This window comes from Elgaria multicarinata, chromosome 8 (genome assembly GCF_023053635.1).
Source record: "Elgaria multicarinata webbii isolate HBS135686 ecotype San Diego chromosome 8, rElgMul1.1.pri, whole genome shotgun sequence".
Lineage (NCBI taxonomy): Eukaryota > Metazoa > Chordata > Lepidosauria > Squamata > Anguidae > Elgaria > Elgaria multicarinata.
In genome coordinates, this window is record NC_086178.1 from 67,934,598 (window position 1) to 67,948,818 (window position 14,221).

Genomic DNA, 14,221 nt, shown 5'->3' on the forward strand with positions numbered 1-14,221 from the left:
TCTCTCGCTTCTCCTCTCCTGCTAGAAGGAATGGCAGTAGAGATTGGGCCCACCCTGCCGCCCAGAAAAAAGTGCAAGGAAGGAGCAAGTGAGAGAAAGTAGTGGCTGTTCCTACTAACCCTCTCTGGCTGACAGTGGCCCTGTTCAGAAGACACTTTAATCCACGGTGGCTAGGGCTTTTTTGTTAACAAAAAAGCTGTAACCATCATGGTTTAAGGTGTCTTCTGAACAGGGCCAGTGTGTGGACAGTGGGACCCAATGGAGCTCCCCAGAGAGAAAAACAGAGCATGTATGAGAGGAGGCAGCTCTTTGCAGGAGCAGTCACTGCCAACGCTAACTCATTTGCCTCTTTGCAGCGCAGCAGAGAGTATTGATCCCTGCTGCCTAAAGAATAACCTGAGCATCTGCCTGACCGTTTATCCTGTCTCTTTTGGCAGCATGGGTCCTATCTTCACAGAGGGAGAGTGGAGGTGAATGAGTGAACAACAGGAAGAGGAAGCTGTTTCTGCCCTGCCCTTGTCTTCTCTCTCTCTGGCAGGCTTGGTGAGTCTTGGGCCAAGTAATGCCCAAAAAGAACATGGGAACAAGTGAGAGCAAGGCTTCTGGGAGCTTTCTGGTCATCTCTGCGGGCAGAATTAGACCCAACAGTGCTGCTCAAGGAAAGAGAAGGCAAGCCACCTCTGCTTGCTTGCCTTTTCTTCCGTTGGCTTGAGGATTAAGCCAATTGGCTTTAATCTACATTGCTGTGCCTTCCAGACAAAAAGCATAGGAGAGGGAGAAGACGAAGAAGCTGCTCTTATTGCTGCCTGCTTAGCCTTTCTCTCTCTGGACACCACCGCAGGGAGCACGGGGAGCCTAATCCCCACTGTTGGGCCACCCAGAGGGGGAGCGCAAATGAGCAGCCATCAGTGGTCGGTTTGCTCATGCTAAACCTTTAGGTGGTGTGGAGGATTGAGCCTGCTGGAAGGTGTGCGCCGCACAGCAGGAATAACTTCAGTTCACTTGCTTGCACTCTTTCTCTGGGCACCATGACAGGAAGGTCAGCAAGGCAGAGGATGGAGGAGTGGGGAGAGCACAAAGGGGAAGTGGGGTGGGGTAGGGCGGAGAACTTTGGCCACACCACACCCTATAACTTGGAACCAACCCTGTTCTAAACTACAATCCATTTTCTACAGATGCCAAAGAGAAGATGAGCCCTACCCTGCAGCCGAGATACTAAAGGCACAATGCATGTTTAGCTATATACATATTAAAAAGCATGGCTGGCAAGGGAATGCTGGGAGTCGTAGGACTTTTCTTCTTCTGTCTAAACAAGATTGGGCCCTAGCAGTGCGACATTGAGCTGTTTTGTCCACAGCTCAATTTTGGCTTATGGATTGAGCGGTATAATCAACAAACAAACCCCGGACTGAGCTCAACGGGGCCTACCGCCAGGTAAGCTGGCCCACAATAATAGCAGCCTAAGAAAGCGCCGCAAAGGCAGAATGAAATTGCTAACGAAAGAGCTGAAGAGAGGCCCGAGGAGTACGACGGCAGGGCAACGCGGGGCCCCTTTCAAGCGCCCCCGGATTATTGGAGGAGGGAGAGGAGCGAGGGTCACGTGGCGCCAGATCCCGCGAGAAGCTGGATGTCTCAAGGCGGCGGGAGAGCTGCGCGTCCCCGCGTCTCCACGCAACGGCCTCTGGGCGCTTCACCATGTCGTGCCGGCAAAGCGGCGCTGGGGCTGTGGAGCAGCAGCGGCGACGGTTCGCCGATGCCGATCTCAAACACCAGGCTGCGGAGTACTACCGAATCAACGAAGTCCCGCAGCGCCTGGAGGAGGTGCTCAACACCATGTTCTACCACCGCCCCGTAGACTTCTATGGCTATCTGGTACGTTAAAGCCCTGCGTACCGGCGCCGAAATGCACGCATGCGCCTTTCCTCCGCTCTCAGAGGATACCTAGGGCGCAACGGGGGTGATGGGAATGAGGTGGGAGGTTAGGCGGGAGCGCAAAAAGAAATCCCATTCACTGAATGGGTAGGGCTCATCCCATTCGCAGGTCCTCCAAAGTGCTGCTGCCTGAAGGACAGATCTCCTGAAATTATAGGATGGCCGCTTACAGGATGATCTTATGCATGATTCTTTAGAAGTAGGTCCCCATTTAATAAGTCCCACAGCCCAATCCTATACATGTCTACTCAGAAGTAAGTCACATTGAGTTCAATCCCTGAAAAATATAATCAGACTTGTCTATGCATGTTGAAAAGGGGGGGGGGGGAATCTGCAGTTCCCACGTGCCCCAGTCAGCATACTGGGATGCTGGGAATTGTAGAACTGTCTAAACATACATAAGAATGTGCCATTAAAGATTTAACACTTTTATTATGGGAAATGCTTGGAAGCTTATGCCATAATAACCATGTGTTTGTCTTTAAGGTGCCATATGCCCCTTTGTTTTTTGTGGGCTTGCCATGTTAGACTAAAGGGTGAGCCCACGTGGAAATTGAAGTGAAGTGTGTGTGTAGGATTGCCAAACTTAAGGGGTGCATTGCACCATCACCCTTTGTGGGCAAAGGCTCATTTCTAAATTCAGAGGCAGAAAAGCCAGTGGTGGTATGCTATTGGTACATGCAGGCTGCATACTGCATGGTGTCTTAGTGTTCATGTGTATGCATTGACCTGCATGTGCCCAAGCACTCAAAGATTTCATTTCTAGAGGCCATGGGGGAGAGAGCTGAACTCGGAAGAATGCCAAAAGTAGCAACTCATGTTAACATTTTAAGAAGCAAAAATGGGACACAGAGAGAGAGAGAGAGAGAGAGAAAGAGAGATTTTCCAGGGAGAGATACCAGAAAATTGGGACACTTAAAGTGTACGCTATTGTGCTGCCTAACCCTGAATTTTCAGATAGTACAAAAAGCCTCATACAGAGGCTCATGGTACTTGTACATGTATATGAATTCATGCCCATCTTGTAGTGCTAAGTAAACCTGCTTTTGTCTTCCCATATTCTGACCCTGGGATGATTGACATGTCCATAAGCACTTGGCACATTTAAGATTTCATCAAAATGTAAATATAATTTTCTTAAAATTTTATAATAAATGAAAGAATTCTTAAAATGTAAAGCTACCTGTATTTTGTCTTGTTTGTTGCATTTGCTTTTTGCTGTGCCTTCAGCCCCCAACAAATTATTTTGCTACGCATCTGTAGAATTTGAACTACACATCATCATGAAGTGTTCTCCCCCAGGCATACTTAGTAGTTCAAATATACCTCGGCAGCAATAATGATTCCCATTCTGTACAGAATACCCAATCTGATCAGAACACCAATACTTTATTCTAGATTTCTTTCCCATCCTAACCCAAGGCTCACTTTTGTATCTTTTTATTTCATTTATATTCATATACTCAAAATAAGCCTACTTTGATTGTGTTTTATCTCAGGCCTCCCAGTTAGCTTCTTACATGTTTAAAGACTACAGCCTGTGTCCAAGGATCACAAATATACTTGTCATTGGAAAGCACAACTTTTAACTTGTCAAGTCCAGCATCTGGGAGAACTCCTGAGTGGCTAGAGAAAGATAGGCACTTCCTCTGTCAATATGATGAGCCTTGGAGATACTTAGAAAGCAGTGAGACCTCTCTCTACCTTCTGAGTGTCAATCCAACAGGCAAGAACCCTCACCCTACTTCCCAGTTCAGTGCTGAGAAAGAGGACGGGTACCAACCCCCAATTGCATTGGGCCATAAGGATGGTGTGATGTCAAAAAAAAAGACAAGACCCTGCCCCTCCCTCTGCAGGGGGAATCAGGGCCTAATCTACACCTGCCATTTATCCCGGGATGGACTCGAGGTTGTCCCTGCAGGTCCAAATGATGCACAGCTGATCATGGGGTGAACCAGGGATGACCACACAGTTCTCCCAGGATATGTGAGACTGCTTATGTCCCGTTTTTCCCTCTGGTCCTGGGAAAATAGTGAGGTCCGCAGGTGGTCTAGCTCTCCCTCCCGGGGTCCTTCCTCTTCCACGCTAGTACGGGGGCTCAGGAAATGGGCAAGGAGCTATGCAGGGAGAGTCAGGGCATTGGGAGTGAGGGGGAGAGCATTTTCACCATGTTTGCGAAGGCTCTCGGTGCCTTCCAGCGCCAAGTTTGGTGTGTGTGTGTGTGTGTTTTAAATCATACCTTCGCACAGGATCGTGCCCATGCAGTTGTGTAAATGTCTCTGCTTGTAAAAAAAAGGTGCCCGAGAATGGCTCTCCTTTACTTCCAGGAAAACTCACTGGCGGACAATCCCGAAAGCACAAAACCTTGTGATCATCCATCCCCACTCCTGAAAGGCCTCCAGGATTAGGCCCAGTTTTATGGCAAACACCAGTTGTGGCCAGCTATCAAAGACAGCCAACATTTGCAGACCCCTGCCTGTGTCTCTCACATTTGAATCCAATAAATCTTCCAAAGCATCATACTATACCTCGGTGTACTTCCAGAAGGAGCATTTTCCTGAATGCCAGGCAGGAATTGTGCTTATCCATAGTCTGTCATGAAATAGGAACAAGAACCCTTGATGACTGAGGCTTCCAGTGATGCCACTACTAAGGAATCAGAAACAATTCCCAGTGGGGCTCTTCACCTTGGTTCCTGGACCCTAACCACTCAATCCCCTGGAGGTGCCGCAGACTTCCGTGACTGAGGAGTGGACTTCAGATTACTCCAGTGAGCAAAGAGGCCCTGGGAAGCATTTTCCAACCAGCTCCTGACTCCTCAGACCCTCATTCCCCGCTCCCACTCCCCAAGAAGAAGCTAGCAACTACGAGAAAGGGCACTGGGCTTTAAAAGCTGGGTGTAGCACTTGTGGAGGTGGAATCCTAGTAGGACACGCCTGGCTATAAAACTATTAGTTGTCCTAGGCCAGTACTGGAGTAATGTGTCTTTACCTTAACTGCAGGATTGCTCTCCGTGGTCCTGAACCTGAGACCCCACTCTCAGCATCAGTTCCCGTAGTTCTGTCTGGGCTTCTGAATCTGCTCTATTTCAGACCTACTTCAGTTAGCCACTTTACCCTGTGCTCCTTTGCTTGGTCTGTCACTTAGTAGGGACAATGGAATCCATGATGGAAGAGGATATACTAGTCCAAATGGCAGGCTAGGAACCAGCAGAATCAATGCAGGTGGTACAATCTAACACAGAGACTGTTGTCACTTGTGGCTTTATTTACCATAGATTAATGAATACCATGGTAGTTTACCAGCAACACATTCTAGAATAAATAACCGTTGTCCAATGAAAAACAAGAGGGCTACATCAGGATTTAAAAGTGGGTTGAGGACCACAATGATAATTGGTATGGACCCAAGCCATGGGTACAAGAATGGGCAACTAAATGAGAAGGTTGTTAAATCTTCAGCAAATGCATACCATTGTTTACTAATGGCAAAGAAATCTTCTTTTAAAGATATGAATACTAATTGAAATAATTGTTATCTTCAAGGCAAACTACTTCTCTGAATTATCAAAGCCACCAGCGATAAGCAAATTAGTTGGAAAACGGGTGCTGGATGGTACTGGTCGACCAATATTAGAAGTGGAAGTGTCTTGCCGAGTTAGGGACTGCGACAAGGTATGAGCTGCGGTGTGCTTAATTCTGTATCTAAATTAGTGATGCCCGACTGGCAGACTGGAGAGAAGTAGTGGTCCCCAAATTGAGTTTGTCTGTGAGCCTGTATAAACTTAGAGCAAACCCTGTCCTTTGTTGGAGCAATATGGTGAGGCTAGGAGGCAGTTCTTTGGGCAAATTAGGCTTGACATTAAATGCATGAATGTTTTTTTAATGTGTCCAGTTGTTCTTTTCTTCTAAATAACAGAAGTGGGGCGGGGTGCTGATCATTACTGGGACCACCGTGCAGTCCACACCTCTAGAAGAACATCCCACATTTGAGGCTTTTAGTGAATTGAATGTAAAGATTAAGGCCAGTCAGCTTGTCTTTTACCTATTGAAAAATATGTATTATGGTTTATTCAAGGGAGAATCAAAGGATAAATAATACAATACAATTTAGCTATATTTGCAGTATTCAAATGTTCACATAAACAGCGCTGCTTACATTAACAAAGAACTATAAGGAGTGAAGAAAATTGAAATCGAAAGCTGTGAATAGAAGAATTCTACTGTAGTGATAAAAACATATCTTTGAATACCTTAGTGAAATACTTGAAATGTGAAGAGTTTATTATATTTGTCAGTGGAAGCAAAAAATAAATAAAATAAGAAACAAACCTCAAACATACATCAATAATAAATAGGCCTTTAGCAGAAAATAATTTCAATGTTATGTTTATTATGTGAATTTTCAATAGTAAGCGTATCTTTAAATACTGTTTTGCAGAGAATTTGTTCCAGCATGATCTCTTCTCATGCTGAATTTCTTGAAAATGCTTCACCAGAAACAGTTGATGCCGATGAAAAGGAAAGATATGAATCTATAAGTACAGCAATTGAATGGATAAACAAATCATTGAATGAAATGCTCAGAGGCCTTCAACCTACTGACCAACATAATGTTGATGAACTGCTAGGGTAGGTCTCACATATTTATTGTGCTTATTGTCCAGTCTGTTTTTTCTTCTGAAATTCCATTAGATTGTAATTTCAACAATTGTGGGATTCAGTCCCCAGCATATAGTATACTTAAGGATTTGAGATGACTGGTTTGATAGCTGCAGAGAAATTTTATTATCTATCTGATTCATCTGCCTAGTAGCCAGCAAATCTTGTTACAGTTCATTAAGTCAGAAGTGCGCTTCAGTGGTGGTGAAATGGAAGGAGCAAAACAGATCAGAGGCATAGGTACCAAAAATGAAGAGGGAGGGTAAACAGACATGTGGGTAGCTGGGTTTGAATGCATTCATGGATGAAAATTAAGGATATAAGTGGAATTGAATGCATTACAGGAACAGAAGCGAGATTGCTCGCAGACTCTACCTTAAGCAACACATTTAGGTTCAAGCTAGGTTCCAGATTGCTGATTGTGCTTAGCTACCTGTCTTAAAGAAGGGACTGGATTAGATTTATATGATTGCATTAGTTCTGCACTGGCTGATACCTACTGCTTAAGTCAGTCTCGCCCAGGTATAGCATCCCCACAACACCTTTTACATTTCAGCTTCATTATGGTACATTTGGGGCATGATAAGATTGACTAAAAGACACCACTTCCTGCAATCTATTAGTTATGGACCTGGAAGTGGATCCGACCATACTCTGGCCTTTATTTATTCATATGTTTATGCTTATCTTTTCTTAAAATGTATATATCCCCCCTAGCTTCCTCCTCTCCCCTCTCACTCTTATAAATATGTATAAAAGTAAAAACATTGCACTGTTATCCTAACCTGTCATTTCACACTAGCCCTTTGTTTATTGTATGTATTTATTTTACACATTTTAATGCACTTTTAATGCTAGGGCCCCTCAAAGCAGTTTTTTAAATAGAGAATACATCAAATAACAGAAATTAAAACCAAGCGTAAAAATAAAAAAGGACAGAGTTAAAATATTCAGTTTAATATTTTGTGTATGTCAAGAAGGATTTCATCTGCGATTTTATTATTATTATTATTATTATTATTATTATTATTATTATTTATTTATATAGCACCATCAATATACATGGTGCTGTACAGAGTAAAACAGTAAATAGCAAGACCCTGCCGCATAGGCTTACATTCTAATAAAATCATAATAAAACAATAAGGAGGGGAAGAGAATGCAAACGTTCTTAAGTATGGAGTGTTCATGTCATTTCCTTTTATCACAGTGAATATTTTACAAACAAAGCAGAAGAAGACAAGGAAAGAAGGGAAGAAAAAGAAAAAGAAAACCAGGAAGTAGTGCTTCCTGTTTCTCAACCTGCTACAGCACCATCTGGGAAAAAGAAATCAAACAAACCAGGTTACAGAATGGAATTTGTATTAGTAAAGACAATATCAGTTTCCTAAAAGGGTTTCTCTCATGGCATTTAGCTTTTTCTCTTCCTACGGAAACATGCTGCATAGCTGTCCCGAGTATACTTTTGTTAGAAGTCTGTACAGAATATCTCACCTAATCCTACTAGTTTTTGGAATTTTGCTTCTATTCCCCCCACACACACATCACACTGCAAGGTGGTTCCAAGTAAAGCCAAGGCAGTTGAAGATGGTGTGCAGGTGATGATCATCATGTGAAGCCCAGAAACGAGGGTTCCATCCACCGACAAAGAAAAGACACTGAACTAAATGCTTTTGGATTCCATCTCTCCTTCCTTGGCTTGATGCAAAATGTATATTACCTAAACATCAAGCTACATTCTATGTCCTGACTCATGAATACCTATCCTATCACCCTGTGCGTGTTTAGTTCAATCTATCAAGTATAACATTAATAGTAGGATATGGAAGAGCACAACTGTTGCTGTTAGGCTTATGTTCATTTGGTCAAGTTTGGCAGGACAACAACACAACAAAAGGGTGCTAAAGGCACCTCCTTGCCGTACTACTTGGCTTTAGGGTGGCCTGCCAGCTGATCTAGTTGCCAAACAGGGCTCTGTCACGTCTTCTGGGATAAGATCCTCCACCAATTTTTCATGCATGGAAACCGCATGAAAATCATGTGGGTCGTTTATTGCAAATATTTGAGAAAATGATTCCCATTATCCCATGTTGAACTTGAGCAAATATCTTTCATAAGTGCTGCTATTCTCACTAGCCTTTTTTATAGTTACTGTGAGTGGTTCCATTATTAGGTAAAGACGGGGAATGTGAATGTTTTATATTTTAGTTATTTATTTTTATTTATTACATTTCTATACCTGCCAATAGACAAAGTTTCTATAGACGTTTACTCTAACATTTCATATCTACAGTTGTCAGAATTATAAATATTTTTCAGTGATAGATGCAAATGTTTCAATACAAATTCCATTACATCACTAATTAAGTAGTTTTAGTTAGTGATGGGTGACGTTACCCCAACAGAAATCGTAATTTGCTTGTTAGGTTTCAACTTCTTCTGTCTAACCTTGGGTGAAAATTCTCCATTATTCCAAATTCTAATTTTGTATATACGAATTACGGAAACACAGATATCTTCCTTGCCTGCCAGCCAGCCCACCCTGCATTGCTCCCCTCCTGCCTCCTCCTCCTCCTCCTCCTCCTCCTCCTCCTCCTCCTCCTCCTCCTCCTTCTTCTTCTTCTTCTTCTTCTTCTTTTCTCTTTGAAACACCTTGTTCCTAGCAAGTGTAGCTGTCTTCAGAGATAGCATTTCAGACAGACAGCTCTTCCTGAAATGCCCATAAAACCAGTCCCAGTGATGCACCCTGATGTTGAGCTGAAACACTTAAATCTGAAGATAACCTTGCTGCAGCAAGAGGAAAAGAGGCTTTCTAAAGTATTCAGAGCTTTATGAAAGCTTTGTTTATGTTTGTGGCAGTGTGGCTATCTTTAAACAGTGTTTTAGCCTGGCAAACACTTCCTGGAATGGCCATGTGACCACTCCAGGACATGTCACATGGGCATTACAGGAAGTTTAGGTGCTTTTAATCAATCTCTATTTGAATAATGAAGTTTGTTGAATAGCTACCCAAATTCAGTACACATGGAAGCATTACAAACATAGTAGATTTGACTGACAAGCCGCCTAATTCTCAGTTTTGCCGGCATCACTACTTTTAATTCTCAGCGCTGACATCTTACAGAGCAATCCTAAGAAGGGCTGGATAGGAACAGAGCAGCAGATCTACCACCTCATCCCCAGCTTGAGTGGCTTGTGCCAGCCAAGGCAAAATGTGTGCATATGGAGATGGTTTCATTGGGCTTTTTAATCTGGCATGTTGATATACTTCCGATTTTCTCCTATTGGCAGCAAACTGGGGTTAGCTATGCCAGCTCCAGGACTTGTGTAACTGACACAATCAGATTGAGCCTGTCTTGAGAAGCGGAGCAGCTTTGAGTCCAGTGAATTCAAAGCCAGCTCCACCCTACACATGTAACACCCCATTTCAGAACTTTCAGCTGGCATTCACCCCATTTCAGATCATTCACCTGGGCACAGTGGTGGCCTCCACAGTGGAGAGGCATTAATATGCCATCCTAACCTAGCCATCAGTGTTTAGGATTTAGAATTGTACTCTTAGTGAATATAAAATAAACATTTTTAAAAAATCTTGAGGAAAATATTAAGTAATTAGAGTTTTAGCAATCTCAATTGATGCAAGAAAGGATTTTCAGCTTCCAAAGGTAGAGCTTGCCATTTTATGGAGAATTAAATTGATTTCTGAGAACCTATGGAGCGCACATATCCTGTTTAACTCTGTTGCTTCATGTTTGACACATCATCCATAATTTTCCTTAACTGTGCACATTCTGGCTGTAAGGAAGTTCAAATCTATGGTGTGCTTCAAATTAAAGACCTCTTTAGTTGTGTCTCTACATAGAACCCCATAGTCGCACTTGGGGGCATTTATGTTCTGCTGTTCAAAAGTACTGTTAAGTGCTTGGATTAAAGGTCAGATTTTCAAAGGAGCTCAGCACCCACAACTAGTGTCGTATTTTCAAAAGATGCCAGCTCCTATTTGGGAATCAAAGTAAACCATTGGATGATAAGGATTTGAGGACATAAATGTCACAGTAGGAGTTGATGGTTGCTACGTTCTGTGCCACAAAATTCTAGCTGCTATTAAGGTACCTAAGTGGGAGCTGAGTAATTTTCAAAACGTAACTTGGATTCTGAGTTATGTGCATGTAAAATGTGGTTTGGAAAGTCTAGATCTAAGGGTGTTGGAAGATGAAGGGCAAAATGTAAAAAAAAAATGGGAAAAGAGAGAAGGGTTCAATTCAAGAATGAAACAAACTTTCAGTGCTGAGGTTATCAGATTATTACATCTATGAACAGAGATGGTGAAAGCTTAAAATATAGGAAATTAGTGTTAGAAAACTAGTTGGCTAAATATGAGGAGGGTTAATTAAAACAGAGTTAGGATGGTGTCGTGTTTCTCAGAAAACTGCTTTCGATGGGAGGCAAATGACGAGGCTTGCTAAGTAATCCACAAAGCTTTTATTAAGCAACAAACATCTCTTCTACCTTAAGAGAGCCTAACCTCTTGGAAACGTCCCCCTAGGCAAAACTATGCAGACTAAGCAAGACAATTGTCCACTCAAGAAGAATAGGAAGCCACTTCCCAAACGCCCGTAACTTCAGAGAACCTGGTGCGGAGGCAGGTTCTGGCGTAATTGAACCAACTTTCTCACGCCTTCCTTCTGCCCCGCGCATTTGAGCTTCCGGCGGACCCTAGCATCAGCTGGCTTGTCAGGATGCTCACCTCCGGAAGAAAGCTCACTTCCCACTGAGTGTGTAGGATTTGGCCTTGAGGAGATAAGCTCTGGAGAGGGCTGACTCCCAGCTGGGGAATCGCCCGTGAGAGCTTCCTCCCCCACTGGTACAGGCTGGCTGGTGTCTGGCACTGTGTCTTCTAGTTCTGAATCTGATTCTGATTAATTACCTGAAACATCTTCTCCCAAAACAGGGACAGTAGGGTTAGACATGACAGACGGCAGACCTCAAAACACTTATTGCTGTAGAAGTCTCTTTGACTCAATAGGATTGCTGTAGAATAGGGAGTCTGATAATTTTATCCTTAATTTCCTTCACAGCATTAGTATAAAGCAGCCTTTCCTAACGAGGTGCCCCACAACTGTGTAGGACTACAACTCCCATAATCCCCAACACATCCGATGGGCACCAGGTCAGGGAAAGCTGGAATAAAGTATTCAGTTGCCAACATATAACTTGTTCCTGTGATGTTGATAATGTAATTAGAAAACCATGCAAACATATATATTTTTCTTCTCAGGGAAGAAGGCCTCTTTGCCAGAGAAGCCAGTCCTGCCAGCAGAACCCACTGAACCTGTAGTGATGGGCAGCATGGCTATTGGGTGTATATCACTTGGTGTTGCAAAGACTGCTGCGACTATTTGTGACGTACCTTTGTACTTACATATCGCTTCGCTGAAACACAATCAGGTATTCATCAAGATTTTGGCATTTTGCTCAAGTTGCTCCGGTTGCCCTACTCAGGATGGGAATTTAATTTAATTTAATTTTTATTTATTTATTGCATTTCTATACCACCCCATAGCCGAAGCTCTCTGGGTGGTTTACAGAGATTAAAAACATTGAACATTTAAAAACCAATATACAAAATTTAAAACCATGAAAAGCATAAAAAAAGAGAATAAGAAGCAGTCAGGAAGATGGCTAGACTGGTAGTCTAAGATATGCAGAACCTTTTACTTAATGTCACTTAGAATCATATTCTAATACAAGTATTAAGCAAGATTGGCTTAATTCTGTGCCCAGACTCTCTGCAGCTAGAATCCATGGGACTGGCCTTAAAGAGCTCGGTGGGTGTCTTTGCGCTAGAACCAGGACCTAACCCTAATCTGGTGTGCTGCTGCTCTAATTTATGCTGTCTTTTTGTAGCATGCAAGGGATGCCCTTCGTGGCCTGGCAAGGGCCCCTTGGTATTTTGTTTCAATCTTATGATCCTTCAGGTACTGCCCTATGTGGACTTAATTTAAAAGTGTGGTTGACTAGCAAGTTAAGTGGAGCAATCAGGCGTTGGCTGCGTTTGGAGAACACAATAGTCAGTGGTGGTTTAAGTAGTCAACTGTTGGTTAAATAGTCAATGGTTGGTTATTGTGTTGTCTGTTAGGCTCAGTGGACTATTATGCAGGGTTAAATTAATTATCTCAGCTGGCTACAGAGTTCCTGGGCAAGAGTGGCCAAAACTGTGCTGGCTGCTCTGCTACAGCCGGCACAACTCACAGACGCTGCTGGGATAGCACCGGGAGGACTGACGGAGGAGGGAGGGTGGGGATAGGGTCTGTGTCAGTCTATTAGTCCACTCAACGCCATCCCCAACCACCACACAGTTGTGTAGGAACATGTTGTGTTGGGAGTACCCCTCTATAATCAACCCTGGAGTTGGCTATTAACCTACCACTGACTATTGTGTTGTCTGAAAGCAGCTGTTGTGTGGGGAGTACCTCCTAAAAACTCAACCATTGAGTGGAGTTTTCACACTGCATTGACTAACATGTCTGAACTGAGCCTTTATCTTTCTTGCATGGGTTCAATAGCTGCATGTGGTTATTATTTATTTGCAAATGGAATAACTCTCTTTTCTGATCTAGATGATGGACAAGGCTGTTCACAATAATCCATAACACTTCAATGAAGGAATGAGACTTTTATGTGTAGAGTGAACTCTAAAGATACCACATGACTTTTTCCATTTTAGGAATTGCCTAAAGAACTGGCTATGCCATTGCCGATGATAACGATTTTGAGTTGTGGCAAATCATCACCTGGAAAATTGAATTTAATGAAAGAAGTGATGCTTATACCTCCAACCTGGTCAACAGTTAAACAAGTACTGTATGCTGCTGTTTTCACTTTGACCATAATAGACACAATATTGAAAAAGCACTCAGCCATATTATAGTCCATGGAAGAAGTAAATATTGCTTATTTAGGACATAAGCTTACACCCAATTCTGCATGCTTATACCTGTTGGTAATCAGTTGCAGTAAGAACGGACAACTGGGTGCAGGATTGCAGTCTTAAGCAAATGATACTAGTTTGAGCACAAGGACGGTACAGAAGATATCATGAAAATGGAAGTATGCAATAAATCGCTGGGCTTTTAATACAACCCCAATTCATTTCATTGAGATTTATATTTCAGAAGCTCCCAGTGGAGTATGCCTCTTTTGACTTGAGAAAACTAGTAATGACAGTGGAAATATTTAGTAGAGTTCTTCTTTACTGTAGGAAATTTATTTTCACAAAATGGGACTCCATGTTCAAAGATGATAACTATTATTCATTACAGGAACCTTTTTGCAGGAACCCTGGCTAAACCGCTTACAAACAGCGTGCTCATACACACCGTCTGATCACTCCTTCTGCAAGTGGCTGAACAAACCATGGGCCTTCCCTCTGTGGTTTGTTTAGCTTGATGTGCAAACCTGGAACTCTTGCTTGTTTCTTCCCCCAGCAAGCCAGAGAAATAAGCCAAAACCCCCACAAAAAACAAATAAAAATCCACCATGGGTTCTTTCTCTGGCTCATCAGGGGAGAGAGAAGACAGAGTTCTGGGATAATATGTCACACTAAACAAACCAGGAATAGATGACCT

The 14,221-nt window shown here is 42.9% G+C and overlaps 1 protein-coding gene across 1 annotated transcript in view; it reads left to right on the forward strand.

Annotated features, from left to right (window-relative positions):
* Positions 1-1,695: 1,695 nt before the first annotated feature.
* The window catches only part of ENO4 (enolase 4), a 29,096-nt gene continuing 16,570 nt past the window's right edge, over positions 1,696-14,221 (forward strand). The window contains exons 1-6 of the mRNA XM_063131578.1: positions 1,696-1,872; positions 5,478-5,606; positions 6,373-6,563; positions 7,804-7,937; positions 11,872-12,041; positions 13,321-13,452. Of these exons, the coding sequence (XP_062987648.1) occupies positions 1,696-1,872; positions 5,478-5,606; positions 6,373-6,563; positions 7,804-7,937; positions 11,872-12,041; positions 13,321-13,452 (933 nt within the window). The remainder of the gene's footprint in view (positions 1,873-5,477; positions 5,607-6,372; positions 6,564-7,803; positions 7,938-11,871; positions 12,042-13,320; positions 13,453-14,221) is intronic.